General features: G+C 35.0%; 1 protein-coding gene across 8 annotated transcripts; it reads left to right on the forward strand.

Annotated features, from left to right (window-relative positions):
* The first annotated feature begins 21401 nt into the window (after positions 1 to 21401).
* LOC127138788 (uncharacterized) lies at positions 21402 to 24928 on the forward strand. 8 transcript variants are annotated; one of them, XR_007808844.1, is made up of 3 exons: positions 21402 to 21575; positions 22135 to 22244; positions 23452 to 23877. XR_007808844.1 is itself a non-coding variant. In XM_051065317.1 (3 exons), the coding sequence occupies exons 1-3, from the start codon at positions 21460 to 21462 to the stop codon at positions 24535 to 24537; spliced, it is 393 nt and encodes a 130-aa protein (XP_050921274.1). In that variant the 5' UTR covers positions 21402 to 21459; the 3' UTR covers positions 24538 to 24928. The 8 variants fall into 8 exon arrangements, 6 of the variants coding, with proteins under 6 accessions (XP_050921274.1, XP_050921275.1, XP_050921270.1 ...); XR_007808843.1 differs by lacking the exon at positions 23452 to 23877 and adding an exon at positions 22401 to 22804; XM_051065317.1 differs by lacking the exon at positions 23452 to 23877 and adding an exon at positions 24503 to 24928 and having other exon boundaries at positions 22003 to 22244.
* Positions 24929 to 26135: the final 1207 nt, after the last annotated feature.

A 26135-nucleotide genomic window follows, 5' to 3' on the forward strand; every position in this document is an offset into this window, starting at 1 on the left:
CATGCTTTACTTTATTTAATTTCTTGCCATGCTTTACTTTATTTAATCTCTTACCATGCTTTACTTTATTTAATTCCTGTCATTGTCTTTACTTTATTTAAATTTCTCGCCATTATCTTTATTGCTCGTTTTTATTATTTTACACGATTTACTTGTTCTTTACGCCTTACATTCTAAAACAACTTTCATCATGATCAATATCATTGTGTTTGTTTGTATTACCATGTCTGGCTAAATCTTTCAAAGGTTAGAATGTAAGGATCGCGATTAAAGAGATGTTTCACATATTGAATTTGTAGAAATGCTTTAAAGGTTGTTTTGATTTTTAATTCGAGTTTTCTGAAACAAACTTGGTTAGTTTTAACTACTCAAGGAGTGCGAAAGCACCCTGACTTAGTTAACTAGGAATTTTTATCACTTTAAGGAAAAATGATTTTTGAAACTGTTTTCGAACGCGTTGATAGATTTAAAATCAGGAAACTCCTTGGGTAAACTTTCCAAATCAAAATCACTTTTCAACTAAGTTTACGCGTCTTATTTCTTAAAAATAAGTTTACTACTTTAGCGTTATGCGCACCTTTTATAAGTGATAATGAAAGGCCTTAATTTAAGGGTAAACTCGGTTCTGAATACGCGAAAGCGACAGTTCCTGTTAAATGGATGGATTCTTTTCAAGAGTAGAAAATATTGCCCCATAAGTGGTTCTATTTAGACAATCGAAACGTCGCTTAACTGACGTGAAATACATTCAAACCTGTCTTTATCTGCACTGTAGTTATTATTTCCTCTACTTACTGTTATTTTGGGACATCGATATCTCTTTTGTACCACCTTAGATAAACATCGTAACAATAGTAATCGATAGATTGACGATTTGGTCTCTGTGGGATCAATATTCTTTTATATTACTCTGACACGATTCGTGAACTTGCGAATAGAGCGATCAGAAACTGAAGTAATAATCATCCACGAGGAAACAACTTAGTGGGGAGAAGGAGAAAGGTCAAAGTCTTTTTGCCTAAGGGGATGACACTCTACAATTGAGGAAGAATCTCTAATCAACAAATCAGTCAAATATGATGGTGCCAATATGCAAATTATGAAATTATATAATTGTATATGCATATGTATATATGATGATTATGCTGACAAAATGATCATGAAGGATACAAAGGTGTCGCAAAGAATTTGAATCATCGGTACAATCCCCGGTCAATCCACAAAAAGAGGGAGACAACTGCTGGAGAACAGAGAAATCACAAACCAAAGGCTCAAATCTAGCCGAGGGAGGAGATCTACCGAGGAGAGGCGAAATTATCGAGTCTGCAGGGAATTTTAGGTCAACGCCATATCAAATGGGAGACAACCATACAGAATATAAACACAAAACAGCTGCTCAGAAACCAGGAGGAAACTATGACTAGGAGCGAGTCAGATGGCGACTGGTGGGGAAACCAATGCGATCTACTGGGGAAAACATCTTACTCTGCTGAAGCATCGACCCTGTTGGGGAAACGTGAACTCCATTAGGGAATACAGAAATACTGTCGGGGAAATAACACGCCGCAAAGTATTGAATCAACCAACTTAGCTGGGGAAAAGCATCGGAACTCCGCTAAGGAACAAACATTTCGCAGCAGAACCAGATCAACACAAACAACTAAGGATACCCGAAGGGTTAACTGCTTGGGGAACCTCTGATGTTTAGCACTTAAAGACTTGCTTCTTTTTGAAGTGCTGTTGATACTTCCTTTTAATTTGCTTTGAATTATTTTTCTTATTTTTATATGTTTTAAGAAAAAGATGATTTTGATTAAAAAAATTAAATTTCCAAAATAATCATAATAAAATTTAAACTATTGGCTTAAGTAAATAAGAGTAGAAACAATTGGACAAAAGCTCAACTTTATTTAATGGGATGGTAGTCTGTAAATGACAAGACTCCATAGATTTTTACAAAGTTGAAAATGGTAATTTACATGGAAAAGGGATACATTAAATACAAATGATCCTTAATCCTTCTACCAATCCTTTGATATCCACTGTGCTCTTGACCGCTGCTGAGATGAGGAATTGACGTCAACTCTTGTGCTCAACAAAGTCTTTCCAAAATTGGATGATCAGCAGAATGAAATTACTTGCCATAATCCCTAATTTTTACATAAGTTGCCCCAAGGTGGGTTACTCAACTTATCGGGAATTTTCTGTTTTTATGTCTCTAATTTTTGCCTGGATCGCCCTTTCGGGTTTTCAATCCATCGAGACGCTCCTTTTTTGCCTAAGCCACCCTTTCGGGTTTTCAACTTAGCGAACTGTTCTTTTCTTTTTAGGAGAAGTATTTATTGACTGCATCTGCGTTCACATGACGAGTGAACTCTTCCCCATCCATAGTTGTAAGAATCAAAGCACCGCCTGAAAAGGCTCTCTTAACAACATACGGGCCTTCATAATTAGGAGTCCATTTTCCCCTAGAATCTGGTTTGAACGATAGAATCTTCTTGAGCACAAGGTTACCTTCCCTGAACACACGAGGTTTGACCTTCTTATCAAAAGCTTTCTTCATCCTCTGCTGATATAACTGACCATGATACATGGCAGTCAATCTCTTCTCTTCAATTAAATTCAGTTGGTCAAACTTGGTCTGACACCATTCAGCCTCAGTCAACTTGGCTTCCATGAGCACACACAATGAAGGAATCTCAACCTCTACGGGGAGCACTGCTTCCATGCCATATACAAGAGAAAAAAGGGTTGCCCCTGTTGAAGTATAGACGGATGTACGATACCCATGCAAAGCGAATGAGAGCATCTCATGCCAATCCTTGTACGTGACAACCATCTTCTGGATAGTCTTCTTAATGTTCTTGTTCGTAGCTTCAACAACCCCATTCATCTTAAGGTCTGTAGGGAGAAGAATTATGATGTGCAATCTTGAAGTCTTTGCAAAGAGCTTCCACCATATTGTTATTTAAGTTCGATCCATTATCAGTAATGATCTTACTTGGCACACCATAACGGCATATTATCTGATTCTTGATAAACCTTACAACAACTTGCTTGGTTACATTTGCATACGATGCCGCTTTAACCCATTTTGTGAAGTAGTCAATTGCCACCAAAATGAAACAATGTCCATTCGAAGCTTTGGGCTCAATCATCCCAATCATATCAATTCCCCACATGGAGAAGGGCCATGGGAAAGAAATAACATTCAATAGTATCAGAGGAACATGAATCTTATCAACAGATATTTGACACTTGTGGCATTTCTTCACAAACTTGCAACAGTCAGATTCCATTGTCAGCCAATAGTAACCTGCTCGCAACATCTTCTTTGCCATTGCATGTCCATTGGAATGAGTACCGAAGGAACCTTCATGCACTTCAGTCATCAACAAGTCTGCTTCGTGTCTATCCACGCATCTGAGCAAAACCATGTCGAAGTTTCTCTTATACAGTATATCACCATTCAAGTAGAAATTACCGGCTAATCTTCTCAAAGTCTTCTTATCTTTCAAAGATGTCCCAGGCGGGTAAATCTGACTTTGGAGGAAACATTTGATGTCGTAATACCACGACTTCTCGTCTTTGATCTCTTCAACAACAAACACATGAGCTGGCCTATCAAGATGCATTATAGACAACTTAGGAACTTCATTCCAATACTTCACTACAATCATTGACGCCAATGTTGCAAGAGCATCTGCCATCCGGTTCTCATCTCGAGGAATATGATGAAACTCAACCTTTGTAAAGAAAGTTGAAATCCTCCTCGCATAATCTCTATATGGTATTGAACCGGGTTGATTTTTCTCCCATTCACCTTTGATCTGATTCACAACCAAGCTGAGTCTCAAAAGACATCCAAATACTTGATTCTGAGATTCATGGCCTCTTCAAGCCCCATAATGCAAGCTTCATATTCTGACATGTTGTTTGTACACTTGAAAGTCAATCTAGCTATAAATGGTAGATGCGTGCCTTGAGGAGTAATAATCATTACCCCAATTCCATTTCCATATTGATTAATAGCTCCATCAAATACCATGCCCCAATGGGAACCAGGTTCTGGCCCTTCTTCAAGCAATGGTTCATCACAATCTTTCATTTTCAATTACAAAATCTCTTAATCAGGAAAATCATACTGCACTAACTAGTAATCTTCAATAGGTTGGTGAGCCAAATGGTCATCCAAGATACTACCTTTGATTGCTTTCTGAGATCGGTATTCAATGTCATACTCTGATAACAACATCTGCCAACGGACAATCCTCCTAGTTAAAGCAGGCTTCTCAAATATATACTTGATCGGATCCATTTTGGATATCAACCAAGTGGTATGATTCAACATATATTGGCACATACGCTTAGTAGCCCAAGCCAATGCGTAACAAGTCTTCTCAAGCATAAAATACCGAGTCTCACAATCGATGAAGTTCTTACTGAGGTAGTAAATTACAAATTCTTTCTTTCCAGTCTCATCTTGCTGACCAAGAACACAACCCATACTATCTTCAAGCACAATCAAATACATGATCAACGATATTCCTTCAACAGGTGGAGACAAAATCGGAGGTTCGAGCAAATATTCCTTGATATTGTCAAAAGCTTTCTGGAAGTCTTCGGACCAATCACAAGACTGATCTTTCCGAAGAAGCTTGAATATAGGCGCACATGTGGCAGTCATGTGTGAAATGAATCTGGAAATATAATTCAAACGACCGAGAAAACCCCTGAATTGCTTCTCAGTTTTAGGCGCAAGCATCTCTTGTATTGCTTTGACCTTGGCAGGATCAACTTCAATACCCTTCTCGCTGACAATAAAGCCCAACAACTTACCAGAACGAACACCAAAAGTATACTTATTGGGATCCAAGCGGAGTTGATACTTCCTCAAACACTGGAATAACTTCAACAAATGCTCAACATGTTCCTCTTCATCAATCGATTTAGCAATCATGTCATCGACATAAACTTCAATCTCTTTATGCATCATATCATGAAAAAGAGTAGTCATTTCTCTTTGGTAAGTTGCACCAGCATTCTTTAAATCGAAAGGCATCACTCTATAACAGAATGTTCCCCAAGGTGTAATGAATGTGGTCTTCTCCATATCTTCGGGTGCCATCTTGATCTTATTATATCCAAAAAATCCATCCACAAACGAAAAGACTTTGAATTTGGCAGTATTGTCTACCAACATATCAATGGGTGGCAGAGGGAAATCATCTTTCGGACTGGCTTTGTTTAAATCTCTGTAATCAACACACATGCGGACTTTTCCATCTTTCTTTGGCACGAGCACAATATTGGCCACCCATTACGGATACTCAGCGGTTACAAGGAAACCGACATCAATCTTCTTTTGCACTTCTTCTTTGATCTTCACAGCCATATCAGGATGCGTTCTTCTCAACTTATGCTTGACTGGCGGGCATTCTGGCTTCAACGAAAATCTATGCTCTACAATCTCAGAATCCAAACCAGGCATGTCTTGATAGGACCAAGAAAACACATCTGAATATTCTCGAAGAAGATCAATCAACCCCTTCTTGACATCTGGACACAGTCGAGACCCAATCTTGACTTCCTTCACATCATCCTCGGAACCCAAGTTGACTAACTCAACCTGCTCTTCGAATGGTTGAATGGTATTTTCATCTTACTCAAGAAGACGAGATAATTCATCACTTACTTCTACATCACTTTCCTCCCCGGCTTCAAACATACGGAATTCAAAATTTGGAGAAGAAGAAGGATTATTGTATTCAATGGGATTAGAAACCAACCTGCATAATGATTTGATATTTCGATTTTAGAGAAGTGGATTTGTGACCAAATATTATGCAGATGGACAATTATATTGTTTATTTATGTTTTTTGTGATTACCATTTTTAGAATAAAACAAAAGGTAAAAACAAGACATCATAGATGTGGATGAATATAATTAATTATATTAATGATTAATTTGAAAATGCCCAAACAATGTTCACTTTTCCCTTAGGCGTAGGAGAAGGATTTTAAAAACATATAAAAGCAATTACTTAGATTGATGCAAAATAACAGGAATATCAACAGCAGTCCAATTGTTGCAAGCCTTTCCATGCGTCACAAAATTGGTGCAGTCTTCCTCTTCGTCATCTTCTAGCACAACAGCTAAGTGTTGTTCATTGCCATGGATGAACCCTCCGCTACGGAAGCTAAGTTGCATATCTTCAGTCCTTGCAGTTGATGAACCTTTCTAGAACCCCATACCGGTTCTGCCTTTGTTATCGGAGACCTCTACCATGCGCCCCCACTGATCAACATTACCTTCTTCCACAATCTTCTTAGCATCTTTCAATGAGGACATAGGTGCCCCAACTCTCTTTTCAGCAGCAATAAATAAGGCCTGGAACGGAGTTCCAACCTCATCCTCAACTTCAACATAAGATAAAGATGACAGGTGGCTAACCAACAATGCCTTCTCTCCACCAACAATCACAAGCTTCCCATTCTTCACAAATTTGAGCTTTTGGTGTAAAGTTGAAGTAACAACTCCTGCCTCGTGGATCCATGGCCTTCCCAACAAGCAACTGTACGCCGGGTGGATATCCATTACTTGAAAAGTAATTTGAAAATCACTCAGACCTATCTTAACTGGAAGGTCCACTTCACCAATAACCGTTTTGCGCGAACCGTCAAAGGCCTTGACGATTACCCCACTATACCTCATAGGCGCTCCTTGGTATGATAGCTTTGACAAAGTTGACTTCGGCAGTATATTCAACGACGACCCGGTGTCAACAAGCACATTTGACAAAGCATTCTCTTTGCAATTCATAGAAATGTGCAAAGCCAAATTATGATTCCTTCCCTCCTCAGGGAGTTCTTCATCACAGAAGCTGAGATTATTACAAGAAGTGATGTTAGCCATGATATGATCGAATTGGTCTACTGTAACATCATGTTCTACAAAATCTTGTTCCAGAACTCTCTGCAGTGCTTCTCTGTGTGCTTCAGAATTCATGAGCAGAGACAACACGAAGATTTTTTGAGGGGGTTTGGAGTAACTGCTCCACCATATTGAACTCACTCCTTTTGATTAATCGAATTACCTCATCATCATCGTTGGCCTTCTCATCGTTGGATTCACCAGACTTACCCTTTGAAGCACCAACTAAATCTACAACAGGCACTTCTACCTTCTTTCCAACAACTGATTCTTCTTTATCCTTTGGGAACACCGGCCCAAACACACGACCATTGCGGGTCACCTTGGTAACATCAGCAATGCTCACGACAGAGCTAGTCGTAGGCAACGGGACCTCTTGACCACCTTTTATCATTGTAGCATTATACTGATATGGCACAACTTTATCATATAAATACAGGACTGGGCCCGCTAACCGTATAACCAACGGCGGTACTGATCAATTGCTGACATGGTTACTGCTGCTGTTGTCATACTGAATTACCAATCTCTATGGCTCCTTGAAAATGGGCACTATGACATTCACATAGTCATCTACATGACTGGATTGAACAATTTGAATCATGTCTTCATCCATCAGTCGCTGGATATCCCATTTCACAACTTCATAACCCCTCGGGTTAACACTACAAACAACACAACCATCATGGTCATGCTCACAATCACTTAACAAACAAACATCCTTATGCATCTGCACCAAGGATCTTTGGATAAAATGCACATCAAAAACTTTAAACTCGCCAGGACAACCATCCACCATATTCACAGAAGAGTTCCCATGGGCGGGCAAAGGATTCACTTTCACATTCGGCGCACGGTCCTCGAAGGACACCATTCCACTCTTCATCAGCTTTTGAACCTCATACTTGAGTGGATAACAGTTCTCTATATCATGTCCGGGTGCTCCTTGATGAAAAGCACAACGGAGCTCAGGCTTATACCACCATGGAAGTGGTTCTGGAATCTGTGGCGGGTTTCTCGGTTGGATTAAGTTCTTGAGAACCAAGGATGGATACAATTCTGCATAAGACATAGGAATCAGGTCGAAAGAGACCTTTTTCCTCTCAAAGTTTTGTTGATGATGATTGTTGGTAGTATTGTTGTTGTTGTAGGTGTTTGTTCGTTGTTGCGGTCGTTGTTGACGTTGTGGTTGTTGAACTGGTGTTGATTGTTGATTAGAAAATACCGGGATAACGGAAGATACTTGATGATGATGTTGATGGGATGATTGATTCCTTATGATCTGAGGCCTCCTCTGCCTCCCACTGCTTATTGCATTTGCTTCTTTGTCCTTTTTCTTACTGAAACTGCCGCCATACCTCTTGCTCATCGATGCTTCATCTTTTAACAAGCGTCCCTCTCAGACTCCTTCCTCAAGCCTCATCCCCATGTTTACCATCTCGGTAAAGTCAATGGGGGCACTAACAATCATTCGTTCATAATAAAATGAACTCAGGGTCTTTAGAAAGATCTTTGTCATCTCTTTTTCCTCCAAAGGAGGAGTGATCTGGGCATCCAATTCCCTCCATCTCTGCGCATACTCTTTAAATGTATCTTTATCTTTATGAGAACAAAAATCTCAGCTGGTCTCTATCAGGCGCCATGTCCACATTGTACTTATACTGCTTGACAAAAGTGTCTCCCAGGTCATTGAAAGTATGAATGCTGGCATTATCTAATCCCATATACCAACGGAGCGCAACATCGGTCAAACTGTCGTGAAAATAATGAATCAACAGTTGATCATTATCGGTCTGGGTAGACATCTTGCGAGCATACATCACTAGATGACTGAGCGGACAAGTATTCCCCTTATACTTTTCAAAGTCAGGCACTTTGAACTTCACCGGGATCTTGACGTTGGGCACTAAACACAACTCAACAACACTCTTTCCAAACAAATACTTACCTCTTAGCGTCTTCAATTCCTTGCGCAACTCAAGAAACTGATCCTTCATTTCATCCATTTTCTCGTAGACATTTGGACCCTCGGACGGCTCGGAGTGATAAATGGTGTCCTCTACACGAGGTAAGGTGTGCATAATGGGAGGTGGCACAGACATGGCCGGGCTAGATACCGGCATGAAAGCAAAAGTAGGCACAAATCCTCCAGGCATAAAGCTGGACGACATTCCCCAGGGGAACCCAGCAGGCATAATGGGTGCAAAATGAGCGATAGCAGCAGGCATGGTAGAGGTAGTCACCTCTGAAATAACCGTCATCGCAGGAGGAGTTGCAGGCATTGGAGAAGCTTGGCTCTGAGCGGCAAGCACTGACTCCATCATGGCAGTCAGGTGGGCGATCTCGTCCTTCAGCTCTCTGTTCTCTTGCTTTAGATGCTCCATAATTTTGAAGTGATTGGCGCGGGTGTTGTACCGATGAGTCAGCTTGGCTAAAGCACAGAAGAAACACCAATGAGACATTTGGCGAAAGAGAAACCTTCTTATGCAAATGACGCATGAAATGCAATGCTTGATTATTTATTTTTGTTTTCAAGGAACTTACTATACCATTTGCAAATTTATATATTTAACAATAATTGCAACAATTTTATATGACCAAAAATCTCTTTTTATTTATATAATTGGAAGGATTACATTGAGTACAATTTCAGAAACCAAATGGAAAATACAAGAGAAAAGGAGACTAGTCATCCTAAGGATCCCTAACAACAATGTCAGAAGACCTAGCTGAAGGCGCGTACTTCCTTCGAATGCGACGGATCTCAGTCTCAAAAGAAGCTTTCATCTGAGTCGTCTCGAGGACAAGTTGATCAACAATCTTCTTCCAAGCAACGGAACATTGAGGCATGCTAGAAGATGAAACCTCCGACTCTCTCTGCCTCTTTGTCACTCGGTCTTCAAGTAGCTCAATAAGTGCATCTTTGTCCTTAGACTCCAACTGCAACTCTTCATGCTTCTTGCTCAAAGCACATAAACGCTCTTCCCACATATCCTTCTCTTGCTTCATCTTGATGAGTGCGTCTTCCAACTCCTCTACATCTTGGTTAGGGAGAGTTAATGGCTCAACCACAACCATAGACATAGGTCTTTCACAAGGATAATGCATCTTCAACTCGAAGGCTTTTTTCTTCACCCAAAGAGTGTAAGCTTCCAAAGCTACACAATTGCACGGACCAAGCTCGGATCTTCCTTTCCTATGCACATTATGCCAAACATGCACAATCTTCTGCTTCAAATGTTGGGGATCTTTATCCTCTTGATAGAAAAGACCTTCTAACAAAGTGTTATTAGGTTTGTCTCTCAAGGGGAACCCAAGTTGACAATGAGCCAAAGCAGGGTTGTAGTTAATTCCTCCTTATGTACCAATGAGAGGCACATTAGAGAATTCACCACAACTATCAATAATCTCCAAACTGCCCAAAGACGGATCATACCAAACTATATCATCATTAGTGAGAGACATAAATCTCTGAGACCACCTTAGACATTGTTTGTTCTCCATAAAAGCAGCTATTTGAGGCAAGTGCAAAATAAACCACTTGTACAGAAGAGGAATGCAACAGACAATAGTTCCTCCACCCTTAGAATTCCTTAGATGCAAAGAGAAATACATATCACCTAATAAAGTAGGCACAGGATTCCCAATCAAGAAAAGTCTAATGGCGTTAACATCAACAAAACCTTCAATGTTAGGGAACAAAGCTAATACATAGATGAGCAACACAAAGATAGCTTCAAAAGCGTCCACACTACCGACTTGAGCAAAGGCAGTAGCTTCCTTGATGAGGAAATCAGATGGCAACCCAAACAATCCTCCTTTCTTCACCCAATGAGCCTCTATCTCATACTTCTTCAAGTGAAGAGCTTCAGCAATGATACTAGATCGGGGAATCTCCTCCAATCCATTAAAAGGCACTCTACTAGAAACAGGTATCCCCAAAAGATGAGAAAACTCCTCCAAGGTAGGCACAAGCTGATAATCTGGGAAAGTGAAACAACGGTAGAGAGGATCATAGAACTGCACCAATACACTCAAGAGTCCTTCAACCGTATCAGCAGATAAGACATACAATAACTTCCCATGGCGTTGTTTGAAGTCCAAGGGATCTAATACAAAAGATGTTAGCTTCCTTAACTCTTTCAAGTCGGGACATCTAAAACTGTACTTCTTAGTGTTCCTTCGTCCATAATCCATGGTCTGAAAATATTTGCAAATAATACCTCAGTTCCTTGAAATTTTCATGTAATGAATGCTATGATGCGCATGAATGCATGAATGCAACAATCACAAATAAGGGATCACACATAAGGAAAACAAAGGTCAAGGGATGATTCAAGTCATTGCCAAGATCAATCATCCATTTTGGTGGATTATGGTTTGCACCTTATCGACACCCAAGTTCCATTGATATTGACAAGACTTGATTGGATCAACCAAGAATCAAGGGTTTATTGTAAGTCACGAGCATGGAGTCTGGGTAAGAACCATCCCAAAGGAGTGAACTAGGGCTAAAACCTGTAGATCACGTTCTAAAAAGTTCCCAGAGTCTTAATTCCATCTATCGGATATTACAGGTTAAGATGACTGACTCATCGATCCATAATATTCTCAAGAGAAACTCGTCTGAGTATAGTATCGCGTAACAACTGTTATCAAGTCTACACTTGAACAGTCTCCGCACTACGTCCTAAATAGGCCAAGATGGGGGTAAATATTCTACGGTCCTCAACTTCTTGGACCCAAATTAGAGATAGTAATGCCTAACCACAAATACTTGTGTGACATTTCCAAATCTAAAAGAGTCTCCACTGAGCAGATGGATCTCAAGCCAACTTGTTAAGGACTACTCCACACAAGTCGAACATGACTATACCATCCTCCTATCTTAATTGCACTCAAGTTCGGGTTAGAACTTATCTCACCACTCAGAGATCACCAAGCACAACAAGCAAATTATATCACACATACATATATACAAACATCGCATATATACAAATATATACACACAAAAAGTAGGCTAAACCCACTGGAGACTACTCCCCAGCAGAGTCGCCACTTAATTTCTGTAGCGGTAAATTCATGATCATCAAGCTATGGATAAGCTAGACATCAAGTAACAAGAGTCGCCACCGTGCTTTTATTGTTTCCAAGGGAAAGGGGAAAAAGTACGAACAAAACCCAAAAGTAAGAAGTTTTCAAATAAAAACTAATAAAATGTCAGAGATTACAGGTAAGGGGGGTGGTTAAACAAAGGGAAGGTACTAGCACCCAAAGTGTCCTAGGTACTCCTAGGGAGCCCTTTTTGTGTGCATATGTATTTGGTACAAAAGTGATGTTTACAAACAAATAGAATGGGGGGATGAGAAAAGAATTTATTAATTATATTTTTGTGTTTGACAAGACCTTCGGACTTGTGCCTATGTACCAACATAAAAATGAGAGATCAAAACCTCATAGTTTGTCATACAAATTTCAAAGTGGATGCATTGCTTTTAACAAAAATTAAGTTTGAAAGGAACAAAGGCCTAAAAATGGTTTAAATGAGTTAGTTCTTTTTTTTGGCTTTTTGAAAGTTTAAGTCAAGTATAGTTAAGTTTATTTACAAGTTTGATTTAAGAAAAGAAGTTTGAAAATGCAATGGCATAAGGCCACATTTTCTATCTTTTCGCAAAGTGGTCAAATTTTAGAACAACAATCAAAGAAGATTTTGAAAAAGGGGGCAGAGATTTTGAAATTAAAGAAATGGGAAAAAGATGAAGAGACTAATCCTATGCACAAAATTAAAAGTTAAGAGTTGAAAAGATCTGACCAAATGGGTAGCAATCCAATAGACAAGAATGTCAATAGAAACCCAGAATTCCCTTGGACATTTAGAATCAAGCAACACACAAATGCACAATTATATTATCTTGAAGAGCAAAGGCATCAAATAAAGATAGCCACATCCAATCTTTAGCCATTCCATGATCTTCTTCAAATTAGCCCATGTAACAGATGAATTCCACAAGTCACAGGTTCAAAATAACAGCTTCACAATGATCATGTTGCATATGAACTCAGAGGGATCTTGAATGATGTATCGATGAAGTTTCAAATTGTAAGCACTTGGTTCCACACATGTTGGCATTAGCCAAGTCCTTTAGCATAGGAATGTTTCCTAAGTTCTAAGTCCATTTGTCCAAGATCAAGGCAACAGTCCATACAAAAGTTTTTTAGGCTTTTTGTTGTTATTATGTACATTAATGGTCAAAGACCACACAAACAAGCAAAGTATACACAAACAAGATATATCACACAATACGGTCCAAGTGGACAAAGTGAAAATTGCATTAACATAAATAATTAGAATGGTATGAATAATGGCAAATGAAGAATAACTAAAAATTAAATGACATTAAAGTAAATGACTTGAAATTAAAAGTTAGTTGTTAATGAGTTAGAAGTTAGTGTTGTTTTGCTTTTGCTTTTCATTTTTTAGACATTCTTTGGAGAACACTCAACCCACTTATCACAAGCATGGATCCTTGAGCCAAGACATCTTTCAAAGGAAGGAAAAAATGCCAAGTTCCCATACAATACCATGAAAGATGGGAGACTTACAATCTCACTAACTAGAATGATATGCCTTTTGTGTCACAAATTTAGCGATATGTTAAGCAATCGTAATTAGACTTATGTAGAAGTCACAACTATTTGAGGCCGGGCAATAGAGTTTTGGTGTTAATGCATGTTAGAGACATAGTATAATGGACTATGCTCATGAAACATACCACACACAAAAATAATATGCAAAAGAGGTGGCTTAATCTCATCCATACTCATGTTAATTTTTCAATCAACTAGCTTTAGGACTTTGAGATATCATAAGCCAAATGAGATGAGTGCATAAAGAATGGGAATGAGATGAAGAGGGAGGGGAATGGATCAAAACTCAAATTGATCAAAGGAGGGCTTTTACCAAATTAATATCATCCATTCATTTTGGGAGATGGAATATACATTCCATCAATCCCCTAAATCCAATGATATTAACTTGACAAAGTCAAATCAATCTTGACCAAGACCCAACAACAAGAATCGAACTCAAACAAGTCATCACAATTGGTCAACAAAATTATTTGGCATTTATTCAAATTAAAAATACTAAAATAAGGCATTTAAATTAAATATGGTTTGTCAAATTCCTAAAACCTCATCAAAACACCAAAGAAATGACCATGAGATTTATCATAGGTCAAACAAGGTCAAAGGACCTTGGGGGAAAATTTTAGAATTTTTAAAGACTTAAAAGTATTTTTAAACAATTAAAAATAATCATAAAATCAATTAAATCATGAAAAATATTAATAATGATCCAAAAAATAATTTTAATTCAGAATATGAAAAAGGAAATTATTTGAAATCATTTGGTGAAACTCTCATATTTTTTGGATCAATACTAAAATTAATATGAATTAATGAAAATAAAAGGATTAAAATGAAAATCAGAAAATAGCAAAAAATGTGAGCCACTTGATCTCCCTCATTAATTGAGGTGGCAGATCAAGTGGACTACAACGCGCGTTCCATGATGGAACCTAGTCAACGCGCCACACGCGTGGTAATCAAAACCAACGCCTCAGATTAAAACAAAATGGCAAGGTCATGTGACTAGGAGACGTGCCAACGCACGGATGGAGCTGTAGCTCCGGTCTTCTTCTCCGGTGGACCTCATCAGACTAGTCCACTCTCAACCATCACTAAAATAAAAAAAAGAGGACATGATTTGAAAGAAAAAATGGCGTAGAGCTCGAACCTGACCTCAATTTTAACTAACTCCACATATATAGAAAGATATGAGGAGTTGAATTTTGAGGTGTGTCAACTGAGTTGCTTCGATTTGGCCTCTAAGCAACTGAATCTTCTTGCCTACATTGGTAGGACTTCAGACAAACAAAGATCCAAGAGAATTGAGTAGAATTTAGAGAGAATCGAAGAGATGAAGTTTTCTGAAAATTACCTTCAATGCTATGCAGTTCTTGATGTTGCTTGCTCCAAACATGATCTGATCACACTTGAGAAGCTAGTAGGAAGTGATTAGAGAGATTGCAAGGCTTTGGATCCTGGAGTTCTTGAATCTCCAACATTTGAGATTCAAACTCAAATTTCAAACTCAAATTTATTAGGTTTTCCTTTGGAATGAGAGGGTTTCAATGGGGGGGCAAAGTTGGCGCGCAAGGTGTGATTCAAATGAGCACAAAGAGCATGTATTTATAACATGGATGAATGATATTTGCACACTTCAAATTTTGTCCAAATTTAGCAATGTTGATGGCACGAGTGCATGGGCATGTGCAGGCCCATGATACAATGCAAAAAGGTCCAAAATCAATCCAAATGAAGTCTGAATGGAGGCTTGATTGGCAAGGCAAAGTGAACTGAAGTTTTGAAGTTTGATTCTTGCCAAAGATGTAGCTCTGTTAAAGCCATGAGCATACCTAACAAACCTCATCCAAAATGCATGAACTTGGGTTCTTTGGAAAGCTTGGATCAAGGGAAACAAGTTTGATGTTCAACACTTTTTCATTTGGAGCTTGGAACATGGAGAATTCTGAGGTGGAAGTTTGGAAATTTCAACATGATGAAAAGTTTTCTAAGTGTCAAGCCATATATCTCAATATTCCACCTTGCTTAACTTTTTATGTGAGCTTCAAATGAGAAAAGTGTCTTAATCAAAGTTGTAGCTCTTTCAAATACCTTTAAAATGGTCACAAATTTCATGTCATTTGGATTTGGAATGATAGAGTTATGCATTTTTGAAGTTTGGAAAAATCACTTGTTCAATGGTATAGGTAAAAAATGACCTATAACGTAACCTCATATCACATGCTCATAAAAGTTGAATCAGCCCTCACTCCAAACATCAAAGTTGAAGTAGGCATATTGAATTTGATTGTGAAACTTGTAAATCTTTCATCTCATAAAAATTGAGCAAGTTATGGCCTTGGGAAGTTGACTTTCAAATTAGGGTTTAAACAAAATGACCTATAATGTTTCAACGTAGAAAATGATTTTCTAAGAAAAACTAGCTCTAGGTATCAACATTAAAGTTGTTTGGAATGTAATTTATACTAATTTTTATCTTGGAATCATCTTCATATGGTGAAAAGTTTAGGAGATAGGGTCTAGGGAGACCCAGTTTTGATCAGATGAATTCATTTGGCCAACCACCACCAACCAACTTGCTAACCTTCAATTATTTGGACTTTCTTGGATCATGGTAGATCATATATGCATAATATAATTAATTTTTAAGTGTACTTTGAGAAATTTGATCAATTGGTGAGATAGCTTGTTGGAGAAGTTACTCAAGATACCCAATCAAACTAGGGTTTCCAAGGCAAATCACCCTCAAACTCTTGAAGAAGACTTGATCAATATAACATGTAGGAATAAATGGAACTCATATATGGTGCTTATAACCATTCTTGGATCAATTCATGGTTGTGCCCTTTGTCATGAGGGTCTTAAACCCTAGATATGAACTTGATAAATCAGTGGAGATCATGCCCTACCTACAAAAGAGTTAGGCAAATGCAAAGACATATTTTTGGTATTTTAGTTAGTAGAATGATAACATACAAGTATGATACAATCACAAAATTCTTGGCGATCTCTCCCAAAACAAACCCAATGAAGGAGGGGTAAGGAGAATGCCAAGGTATGATCCCAATGCTGATGCTTATGATGAAATTGCATGAGGGATCTTAGGGTCAAAATTGGGGTCTTACAAACATCAATCAATTTCTGAAGTTAAACCAAATTTTGACTAGTTATTAATTCTGGTACTTCAAAAGTTAAACCAGGAAAGTGATCTTTCATTTGGAGTTTATCTATATAGAACTATACATCTTAGGGGGAGCTTTGTGCTTCTGTAAGATGTATTCTACTATGATTACCATGTACAAAACTGTTCATCAAAATACATGTTTTATCATCATAAAAAAGGGAGAGTTTGTTAGAATAAGATTTGGTTCTGCATATATACCTTGAGTTTTGATGATAACAACGTTGTATTTGTGTGATAATAATTTTGGCACCCTAATGGTTTGTTATTGTGTAGCTTTAACAAACAGTTCTGATTCTGATCACATGATGTGTAACATCACCAATTTCTGAACTTTGCCTTTCAAATCCGCTTCTGCAATACAATTAGAAGTTTTGAAAGACGTCAATATTGTTGTTGCAATGTTCTTTCTGCTTCTGCGTTATCTCACCCATCAGAAGCTTTTGAGGTGACACTATATTGTTGTTGCAATGTTGTCTCAGTTGTTTTGCTTCTGGATGTAACTCTGATCAACAAACTTCTGAAGAATGGTAAGCTTCTGAAGTTGTGTTATATAGCTAAAGATTTTGAAGATCTCAAGACAGACGATTGATGTTATCAAGGTTCCGACTAAGGTTTCTAAAGACTCTGAAGATTCTGAAGACACTAAAGAACTAAAGCCAGACTACTGACGTTGTCAAGATTCTGACCCAAGGTTTTGAAGTTTATGAATCCAGCTCTCTATTTCTTAACTTCATGCTTCAATCATCTTTTAGTAGAAGCCAGTGAATTTAAATATAAGATCAAATGGGAACGTGATCAAATAGTACATAGTACAAATCGAACAACCTTCCCACTACCTGATTTTGTGGGCAAGGATTGTACTATTCATCACACCTATCACTAAATATGTTGACGAAAAGACATACGTGATATCATTCCTTTCTCATCCAACATTGGACATCCTCTCAAGGAGCTTTCCCCATGTTGCCCTCCAACGATCACATACTTACTCTATATAAGCATGCATTGGAGACTTGAAGAACTCTCGCTCTCTCGCTGCTGAACTACACAAGTATTTTGACAAACTAATTTTCTTTGTGAAAAAGTATCATCTTTTGTATTCAATGTTCTTTAAGTATTTATTATTCATTTATTTAAATCTCCTTTTGAAGAAGCATCTTGTAACACATAAACTTGTATTCAAACTATTTGTTTGATTCCTTAAGGAGGTTATCCTTGAGAAGACAAAGAAAGTTATTCTTTGTGAATCCTTGAGGAGACTAAGGTTTAGTTGGATCCTTGAGAAGACAAAGAAGGGTATTCTTTGTGTTTAATGTAATCTGTTGATTATAGTGGATTAAGTCCTTGTGTATAAGGCAAATCACATTGGCGGATGAACTGGATTAGCTTTGAGTTTCAAGCGAACCAGGATAAAAATCTTTGTGTTTTTATCTCTTCATTGTTTAACTTGTTAGTGGTGTTTTTGTTTTGGAAAAAGCTTTTCCTTGTAAAATCCAATTCAAAACCCCATTTTTTGTGTTTTCACACCTTCAACATGTACATCCAAACTGATGAAAATAAGAAATATTTGGCTTTCTTCCTTTGAACAACTCATATGAAATTTTGTTTAGAATATATTTAATATATACTCTATTCTGAACATAACATGATGTGTTTCCAGCTTATTTCCATAAGTACTTAGGTAAATTGTTTTCATGGATCATAGTTTTGGATATTTCTTGTAAAGATTTATTCTTTCTCTCTATAACTCTATTTTGCTGTAGAGTTCTAGGAGAAGAGAACTTATGGAGAATTCTAAATTTTTCACAAAAAGTTTCAAATGACTCATATTCATATTCTCCACGATGATCACTTCTTACTTTTATTTTTTATTCCTTTTCAATTTGTACTTGTATGCAGAAGATGTTGAACACGTCATATGATTCATCTTTGGTTCTAAGGAATTTAACCCAAACACATCTGTTATAGTCATCAATTATGACTAATCCATATTTCTTTCCATTGATTGATGCAATACCAACTAGACCAAACAAATCAATGTGAAGTAGTTTTAAGAGTCCAGAGATAGAGACAATATTCTTAATTTTAAAAGAAGTTTGGTTAATTTTCCTACTTGACATACTCCACAAAGAGTACGTCACTTATGGAACACAATACTTTGAAAATAATATATATTAATAATGAGTAAAAGTAAAAAGTAAAGATAAATTTTATTTTTTCAAATAATTTTATGTTAAAAAGTAAAAATAACATTTATTTTTTAAGAAAATTAAATCTTTTTTATTACAATTACATTCATTTTAAAACAAAATAACATTATTATTTTCACTCAAGTATCATATGAAATATACTTGAAGTACCTTATCCATGTGCTCTTGACCGAAAATAAATATAAGTGCGTTTGGATTGAGTTGGAAAGAGGCCAGAGTTTCGTGTCCATACCAACTATTTCTTTCTTTGCCATTGGACGTATGTTTGAAATGCTGCCAGAGTTAGACCAAATGCACAACTAAGGTCATATTTGAATTTTATGAACCATTTAGACTAAGTAAGGAGTAACTCGGAAGTTTAGTGCCACCAAACACACGAGGTAAGTAAGAAGTTTTGAAAAGTTGGTCGTATGATTTAAAATTGACATCAAATTTGACTGTTGATTATTTTGTAGTGCATAAGATGGGGTAGGTGGGTTATGGTGACACATCTTCCTCAAACCGACAACACCAAGTGAAATGACCAATTTTGCATTATTTTAAGTAACATGTGTATTACTAGTAAAAATCTAGCGTGGTTTTGTCAACTAAATAGAATAACGTGTGTACCTGTTTTGTTATAATAAAAATCATGCCACTCCAATTTAAGTTGGTAGGTATGACAATGTGTGGATCCGTTTCTTATAGATTCTTTTCCTTTGTTAGAACGTCAACTACCAACAAAATAAAAATAGAAATTTTGTAATTTGATCAAGTGTGTGTATTTTGACGATAATATAAAAAGAATAATGATTCTGAAAAGTATATTTGTTCTCTACCTGCGATCTGATGTGTATTTAAAATGAGAGTTTTTGATGTCCAAAATTTAGTTTATTCAATTAATTATGACTCTGATTAATTTCTAATCAATATAATATGTGCATTTTCCTTTTTTTCCTCCTTTTGCCAAAGTAATATGCAAAATTGATTAACTTCTATTTTGTATCCTTAGAACTCAAACCTACTATTTCAAATAGAGGCTTGCTATTTTTACACTGATTTTTGCATACACCGTATCCTACACCGTAAGTCATAACAAATCATTAAGTTCTTGCAAAAAAAAACCTAAGTAAAATAAATTATTAAAAAATAAAAGTAGTAGATTTTACCTATACTAATACTGTGTAGGTGTTAAAGTTGACTTTTTTACTTCCTTAGGATTTTTTATTTTTTATTTTTTTAATTTAAATATATTTTTAGTATTATTAAGAATTCTAATAAATAATGGATACTGATAATGAAAATATATCTTTCATGTAATGAAAACATATATATCACACAAATTCACAATGATAACGACACAGTGGATACTGATAATGAAAACATATCTTTCGGGTATTATTATAGAATTGCAATCCTTATCCGTGATTTCAAACGATGTATCACAATTGGATTAAACATTATTGTCAAATTAAAATATATCTTCCAAGTATATAATTGAATTTAATACTTTATAATATTGTCAAATTAAAATAATTATTATTATAAATCAATTATAATTTATTATATTTTATTGTTTGAACATATTTTTCTGAAAATGTGTGGTTAAGATAGATGTTAAAGAGTATATTTTATACATGGAAAAATTATTTTTCACTAATGTAATTAATTAATTTAATTATTTTTCGATTTCTTAAATAAAAATAATTATAATTATAATATTATAAAAATTATATACAAAATACATATTTGTGGTTAAAGAATAAAATTAATGTCTTTATTTCATATTGTCAACATAAAAATAAAATAAAAACTTATAATCTACCGACTACTATTTTTTCACACTTAAAATTTTCACACTTAGAATTTTTAAAGCTATTTTTCACACTTAATATTTGTGATCCATTGTTTGAAATCACAGGTAGGGATTGCAATTCTATAATAGTATCGGGAAAATATGTTTTCATTACCGGTATCTTCTATTTCGTCAGCATTGTGAATTAATGTCATTTATATGCTTTCATTATCTAGAATATATATTTTCATTACTAGTATCAACTATTTATTACAATTATTTATATGCTTAATTAATATAATTATAATTTAATTATTAAAATAAATATTTAATTTACAAAAACATTATTATAAAAAAATATAATTTATATTATTTAAATAAAAAAGTTATTATAAAATTATTTATTAATAATACTAAAAATGTATTTAAATTTAAAAAAAAACGTTCGTTCATTAGCTCGGTCAATTATTGACCGAGTCCATACTTAAAACAAAATTATTCGCCGAATGGATACTAAAAAAAAAAAAAAGGGTGTTTTGAGAATTTAATTTCATAATAAAATATATATAAAAAATAAAAAATAAAAAAAAGGATAAGAAAGGAAAAAAGTCGTTAAAGTTAGTGCCAAAATAACTTTTCCATTTCAAATATGTCTCACTTTTCTCATAGCTTTTACTCAGCACAAGACTTTGTTTTTCACGTTTCCTAATGAATTTTTGCATTCCATTATACTTCAACTTTTGTTTTTCTTCTTTCAAAACATCATCTTCCTCATCGTTGAAATCAGTTTCACCTCCATCTTTCTCCTCGTCTTCAGAGAACTGGTAATATCTTTCTTCTTATTTTTTTTCCATTATTTATAAAATGCAAACACTTTACAATGTCACGTTTCATCATTTTTGTATTTATTTCTTCATCTTGTCTCTTCAAATCCTCCATATGACAAGACAATTTGAGCTTATTAAAGATATTAATGATAAAAAAGAACTCTAGAAGATTGTGACAAAAATATACAACAAGTGGATCGTCGTTTATAATACAAAACAACACTTTGATATGATATTGATTGATAGTAAGGTAACCCGTTAATATAATTGTATAGGTTTTTTGAAATATTACTTTCAAAATGGTTTTTGTCATTTTGATCTTCTTTTTATATTTATTATATTAACTCCTATTTGTGTTCTTCCATGTGATTTAGTGTTTTTTGTCGTTCTCTTGATGAATCACATGTTTTCCTTCGAGTTTCAGCGGAGCGATATTCATGTCGTTGTTCCTACTATGTTTAGGAAATCATACATATACCATAGCTAACTTTCAAATTCAGCCAAATGAAATGTTATTCAAAACCTCTGCTCACAAGTATGCTTTGAAATTTAATAGTGGGACAAGCCTTGGAAATTTCAACAAACATGCAATTCCTCCAAAGCTTATCAAGTTCACTCCATTTGAAGAAATTATTTCTAGAGAATGGAAGAAAAATATGTTAATAGGTCTGGTTGTAATATTCAAAATCTTCTTTGAAGTTCCTTATATCTCTAATAACTTTGAAACACAATATTTTGTTGTCTTTCTATTTTATATTGTTTGCTACATTTGAGTTAAATCCACCTTACTTTAGAAATAACACTTTAAATTACACATTGTAGGAAGGATATGCTCATCACTGCATACATTTCAATAAAAAACAGAGTGGTTCGACTCCAACATTAATAATGTTGCGCTACGTGAAAGTTAAATATATTCACTCATGTTTATATTGTGGATCTTTGTTGTTGTCTTTGTCTAATCTATTCATTAGAAAATATTGATATATAGGTAAATATCCATTATTAGTTTCCAACACTTTTAATGTCACCATCTTACACATCAATGAACCAATGTCATAAATATTTGATTTCCAGGCCAATTTTTTTACTGCTTACTTGCTTAAATCGTTGTAAGTATGTTTCTCATTTATTGATTCATTATATAACACATTGCATTATCCCTCACATTATAGGATACCAAAAGATTCATGGGTGGATAATACAAGTCAAGATTTTAGTACACTTTTTTGACAGGACTTCTCAAAATTCAACCTCTTCTTAACTTAGTCCTTATGATAAATTCAAAAACAAGTCCTTAGCACTTCCGTTAATATAATTGTATAGGTTTTTTGAAATATTACTTTCAAAATGGTTTTTGTCATTTTGATCTTCTTTTTATATTTATTATATTAACTCCTATTTGTGTTCTTCCATGTGATTTAGTGTTTTTTGTCGTTCTCTTGATGAATCACATGTTTTCCTTCGAGTTTCAGCGGAGCGATATTCATGTCGTTGTTCCTACTATGTTTAGGAAATCATACATATACCATAGCTAACTTTCAAATTCAGCCAAATGAAATGTTATTCAAAACCTCTGCTCACAAGTATGCTTTGAAATTTAATAGTGGGACAAGCCTTGGAAATTTCAACAAACATGCAATTCCTCCAAAGCTTATCAAGTTCACTCCATTTGAAGAAATTATTTCTAGAGAATGGAAGAAAAATATGTTAATAGGTCTGGTTGTAATATTCAAAATCTTCTTTGAAGTTCCTTATATCTCTAATAACTTTGAAACACAATATTTTGTTGTCTTTCTATTTTATATTGTTTGCTACATTTGAGTTAAATCCACCTTACTTTAGAAATAACACTTTAAATTACACATTGTAGGAAGGATATGCTCATCACTGCATACATTTCAATAAAAAACAGAGTGGTTCGACTCCAACATTAATAATGTTGCGCTACGTGAAAGTTAAATATATTCACTCATGTTTATATTGTGGATCTTTGTTGTTGTCTTTGTCTAATCTATTCATTAGAAAATATTGATATATAGGTAAATATCCATTATTAGTTTCCAACACTTTTAATGTCACCATCTTACACATCAATGAACCAATGTCATAAATATTTGATTTCCAGGCCAATTTTTTTACTGCTTACTTGCTTAAATCGTTGTAAGTATGTTTCTCATTTATTGATTCATTATATAACACATTGCATTATCCCTCACATTATAGGATACCAAAAGATTCATGGGTGGATAATACAAGTCAAGATTTTAGTACACTTTTTTGACAGGACTTCTCAAAATTCAACCTCTTCTTAACTTAGTCCTTATGATAAATTCAAAAACAAGTCCTTAGCACTTCCGTTAATATAATTGTATAGGTTTTTTGAAATATTACTTTCAAAATGGTTTTTGTCATTTTGATCTTCTTTTTATATTTATTATATTAACTCCTATTTGTGTTCTTCCATGTGATTTAGTGTTTTTTGTCGTTCTCTTGATGAATCACATGTTTTCCTTCGAGTTTCAGCGGAGCGATATTCATGTCGTTGTTCCTACTATGTTTAGGAAATCATACATATACCATAGCTAACTTTCAAATTCAGCCAAATGAAATGTTATTCAAAACCTCTGCTCACAAGTATGCTTTGAAATTTAATAGTGGGACAAGCCTTGGAAATTTCAACAAACATGCAATTCCTCCAAAGCTTATCAAGTTCACTCCATTTGAAGAAATTATTTCTAGAGAATGGAAGAAAAATATGTTAATAGGTCTGATTGTAATATTCAAAATCTTCTTTGAAGTTCCTTATATCTCTAATAACTTTGAAACACAATATTTTGTTGTCTTTCTATTTTATATTGTTTGCTACATTTGAGTTAAATCCACCTTACTTTAGAAATAACACTTTAAATTACACATTGTAGGAAGGATATGCTCATCACTGCATACATTTCAATAAAAAACAGAGTGGTTCGACTCCAACATTAATAATGTTGCGCTACGTGAAAGTTAAATATATTCACTCATGTTTATATTGTGGATCTTTGTTGTTGTCTTTGTCTAATCTATTCATTAGAAAATATTGATATATAGGTAAATATCCATTATTAGTTTCCAACACTTTTAATGTCACCATCTTACACATCAATGAACCAATGTCATAAATATTTGATTTCCAGGCCAATTTTTTTACTGCTTACTTGCTTAAATCGTTGTAAGTATGTTTCTCATTTATTGATTCATTATATAACACATTGCATTATCCCTCACATTATAGGATACCAAAAGATTCATGGGTGGATAATACAAGTCAAGATTTTAGTACACTTTTTTGACAGGACTTCTCAAAATTCAACCTCTTCTTAACTTAGTCCTTATGATAAATTCAAAAACAAGTCCTTAGCACTTCCTATGCATGAAATTATACCTCTTAAAAATTTAATAATATTTAACCTTTCAATTTGTTTAAATGTTTCCTCTTAACGGTGCTGATTTATTGATCATATTTTTGTTGTTTTCAATCATAATGTGTCCAGATATCTTTCTGTGTCACGGTAGCAATGATTGATAAACTGAAAACACCCCAGTTTGGTTAGTATTATCATGCATGCCATCAGTGCCTGAAGGGTTGAAAAGGGTGAGATTTCACCTTTTGTATGTCTCGAAGGCCATACTACAAAAACACAAAAATTCATGTATAAACCCTTTAAATTTTTGTTGTACACTATTAATTTTTTACTCATAATCCTCTAATATTGTTATTTGTAATACACATGTATAATATTAAAATTGATGTTAAGCAAGGTGGTTACTCTTCGACTTTTATTCTTTGGGACTGTGAGAGTACACAACTATTGAGAGTATCAACAACACAACTGGGCAACTATGTTAGAGGTGTTTTTTTTATATGACATATGTACATAACTTATTAGATATCTGTTGTGAAACGATGTCCAATAAAATAGAGTATGAACGGTTTCTTGATTAACAAGAAAACCACAATGTATAAGAGAAGAGAGAAGAGAAGAGAAAGAACAAATAAAATGGTTAAAAAACTGGATTCTTGATTCAATTACACATTAGGGAATAATGTTTACAATTGAATCTCTACCACACCACTTTCTTCATCTAAATAAGATTATCAGGATTTATGGAGAAGTTATAACTAGTATGTTATTTATAAGAAAACTAAATCCTAACTTTCAACTAACATAATAAATAATTGACCCAACAAACTGGCCAAATTCAACATGCTAACTTAAACTATAAGCTAACATATTTCAACAGCATGCTAGAAAAAACTTTGACTACAACACACACATATTCGACTCCTTCATGCTTGATCAAACTTCGACTACATCATTCACACCTTCTATCGAACCATGAATCTAACCTTGTCGAGACTAGAGTTCGATCCAAATACCACAAATCTATACCTTGGAACAAACTCTACACTAACAAGGGAACAAACTAGGTTTCATCATACAATTTTATCAACTGCATACAGTGGAAGAACTTGTTAGTTTACGATGTCTTGCTGATCATATCAACAACATT

The sequence above is a fragment of the Lathyrus oleraceus genome, chromosome 4, assembly GCF_024323335.1.
Source record: "Lathyrus oleraceus cultivar Zhongwan6 chromosome 4, CAAS_Psat_ZW6_1.0, whole genome shotgun sequence".
Classification (NCBI taxonomy): Eukaryota; Viridiplantae; Streptophyta; class Magnoliopsida; order Fabales; family Fabaceae; genus Lathyrus; species Lathyrus oleraceus.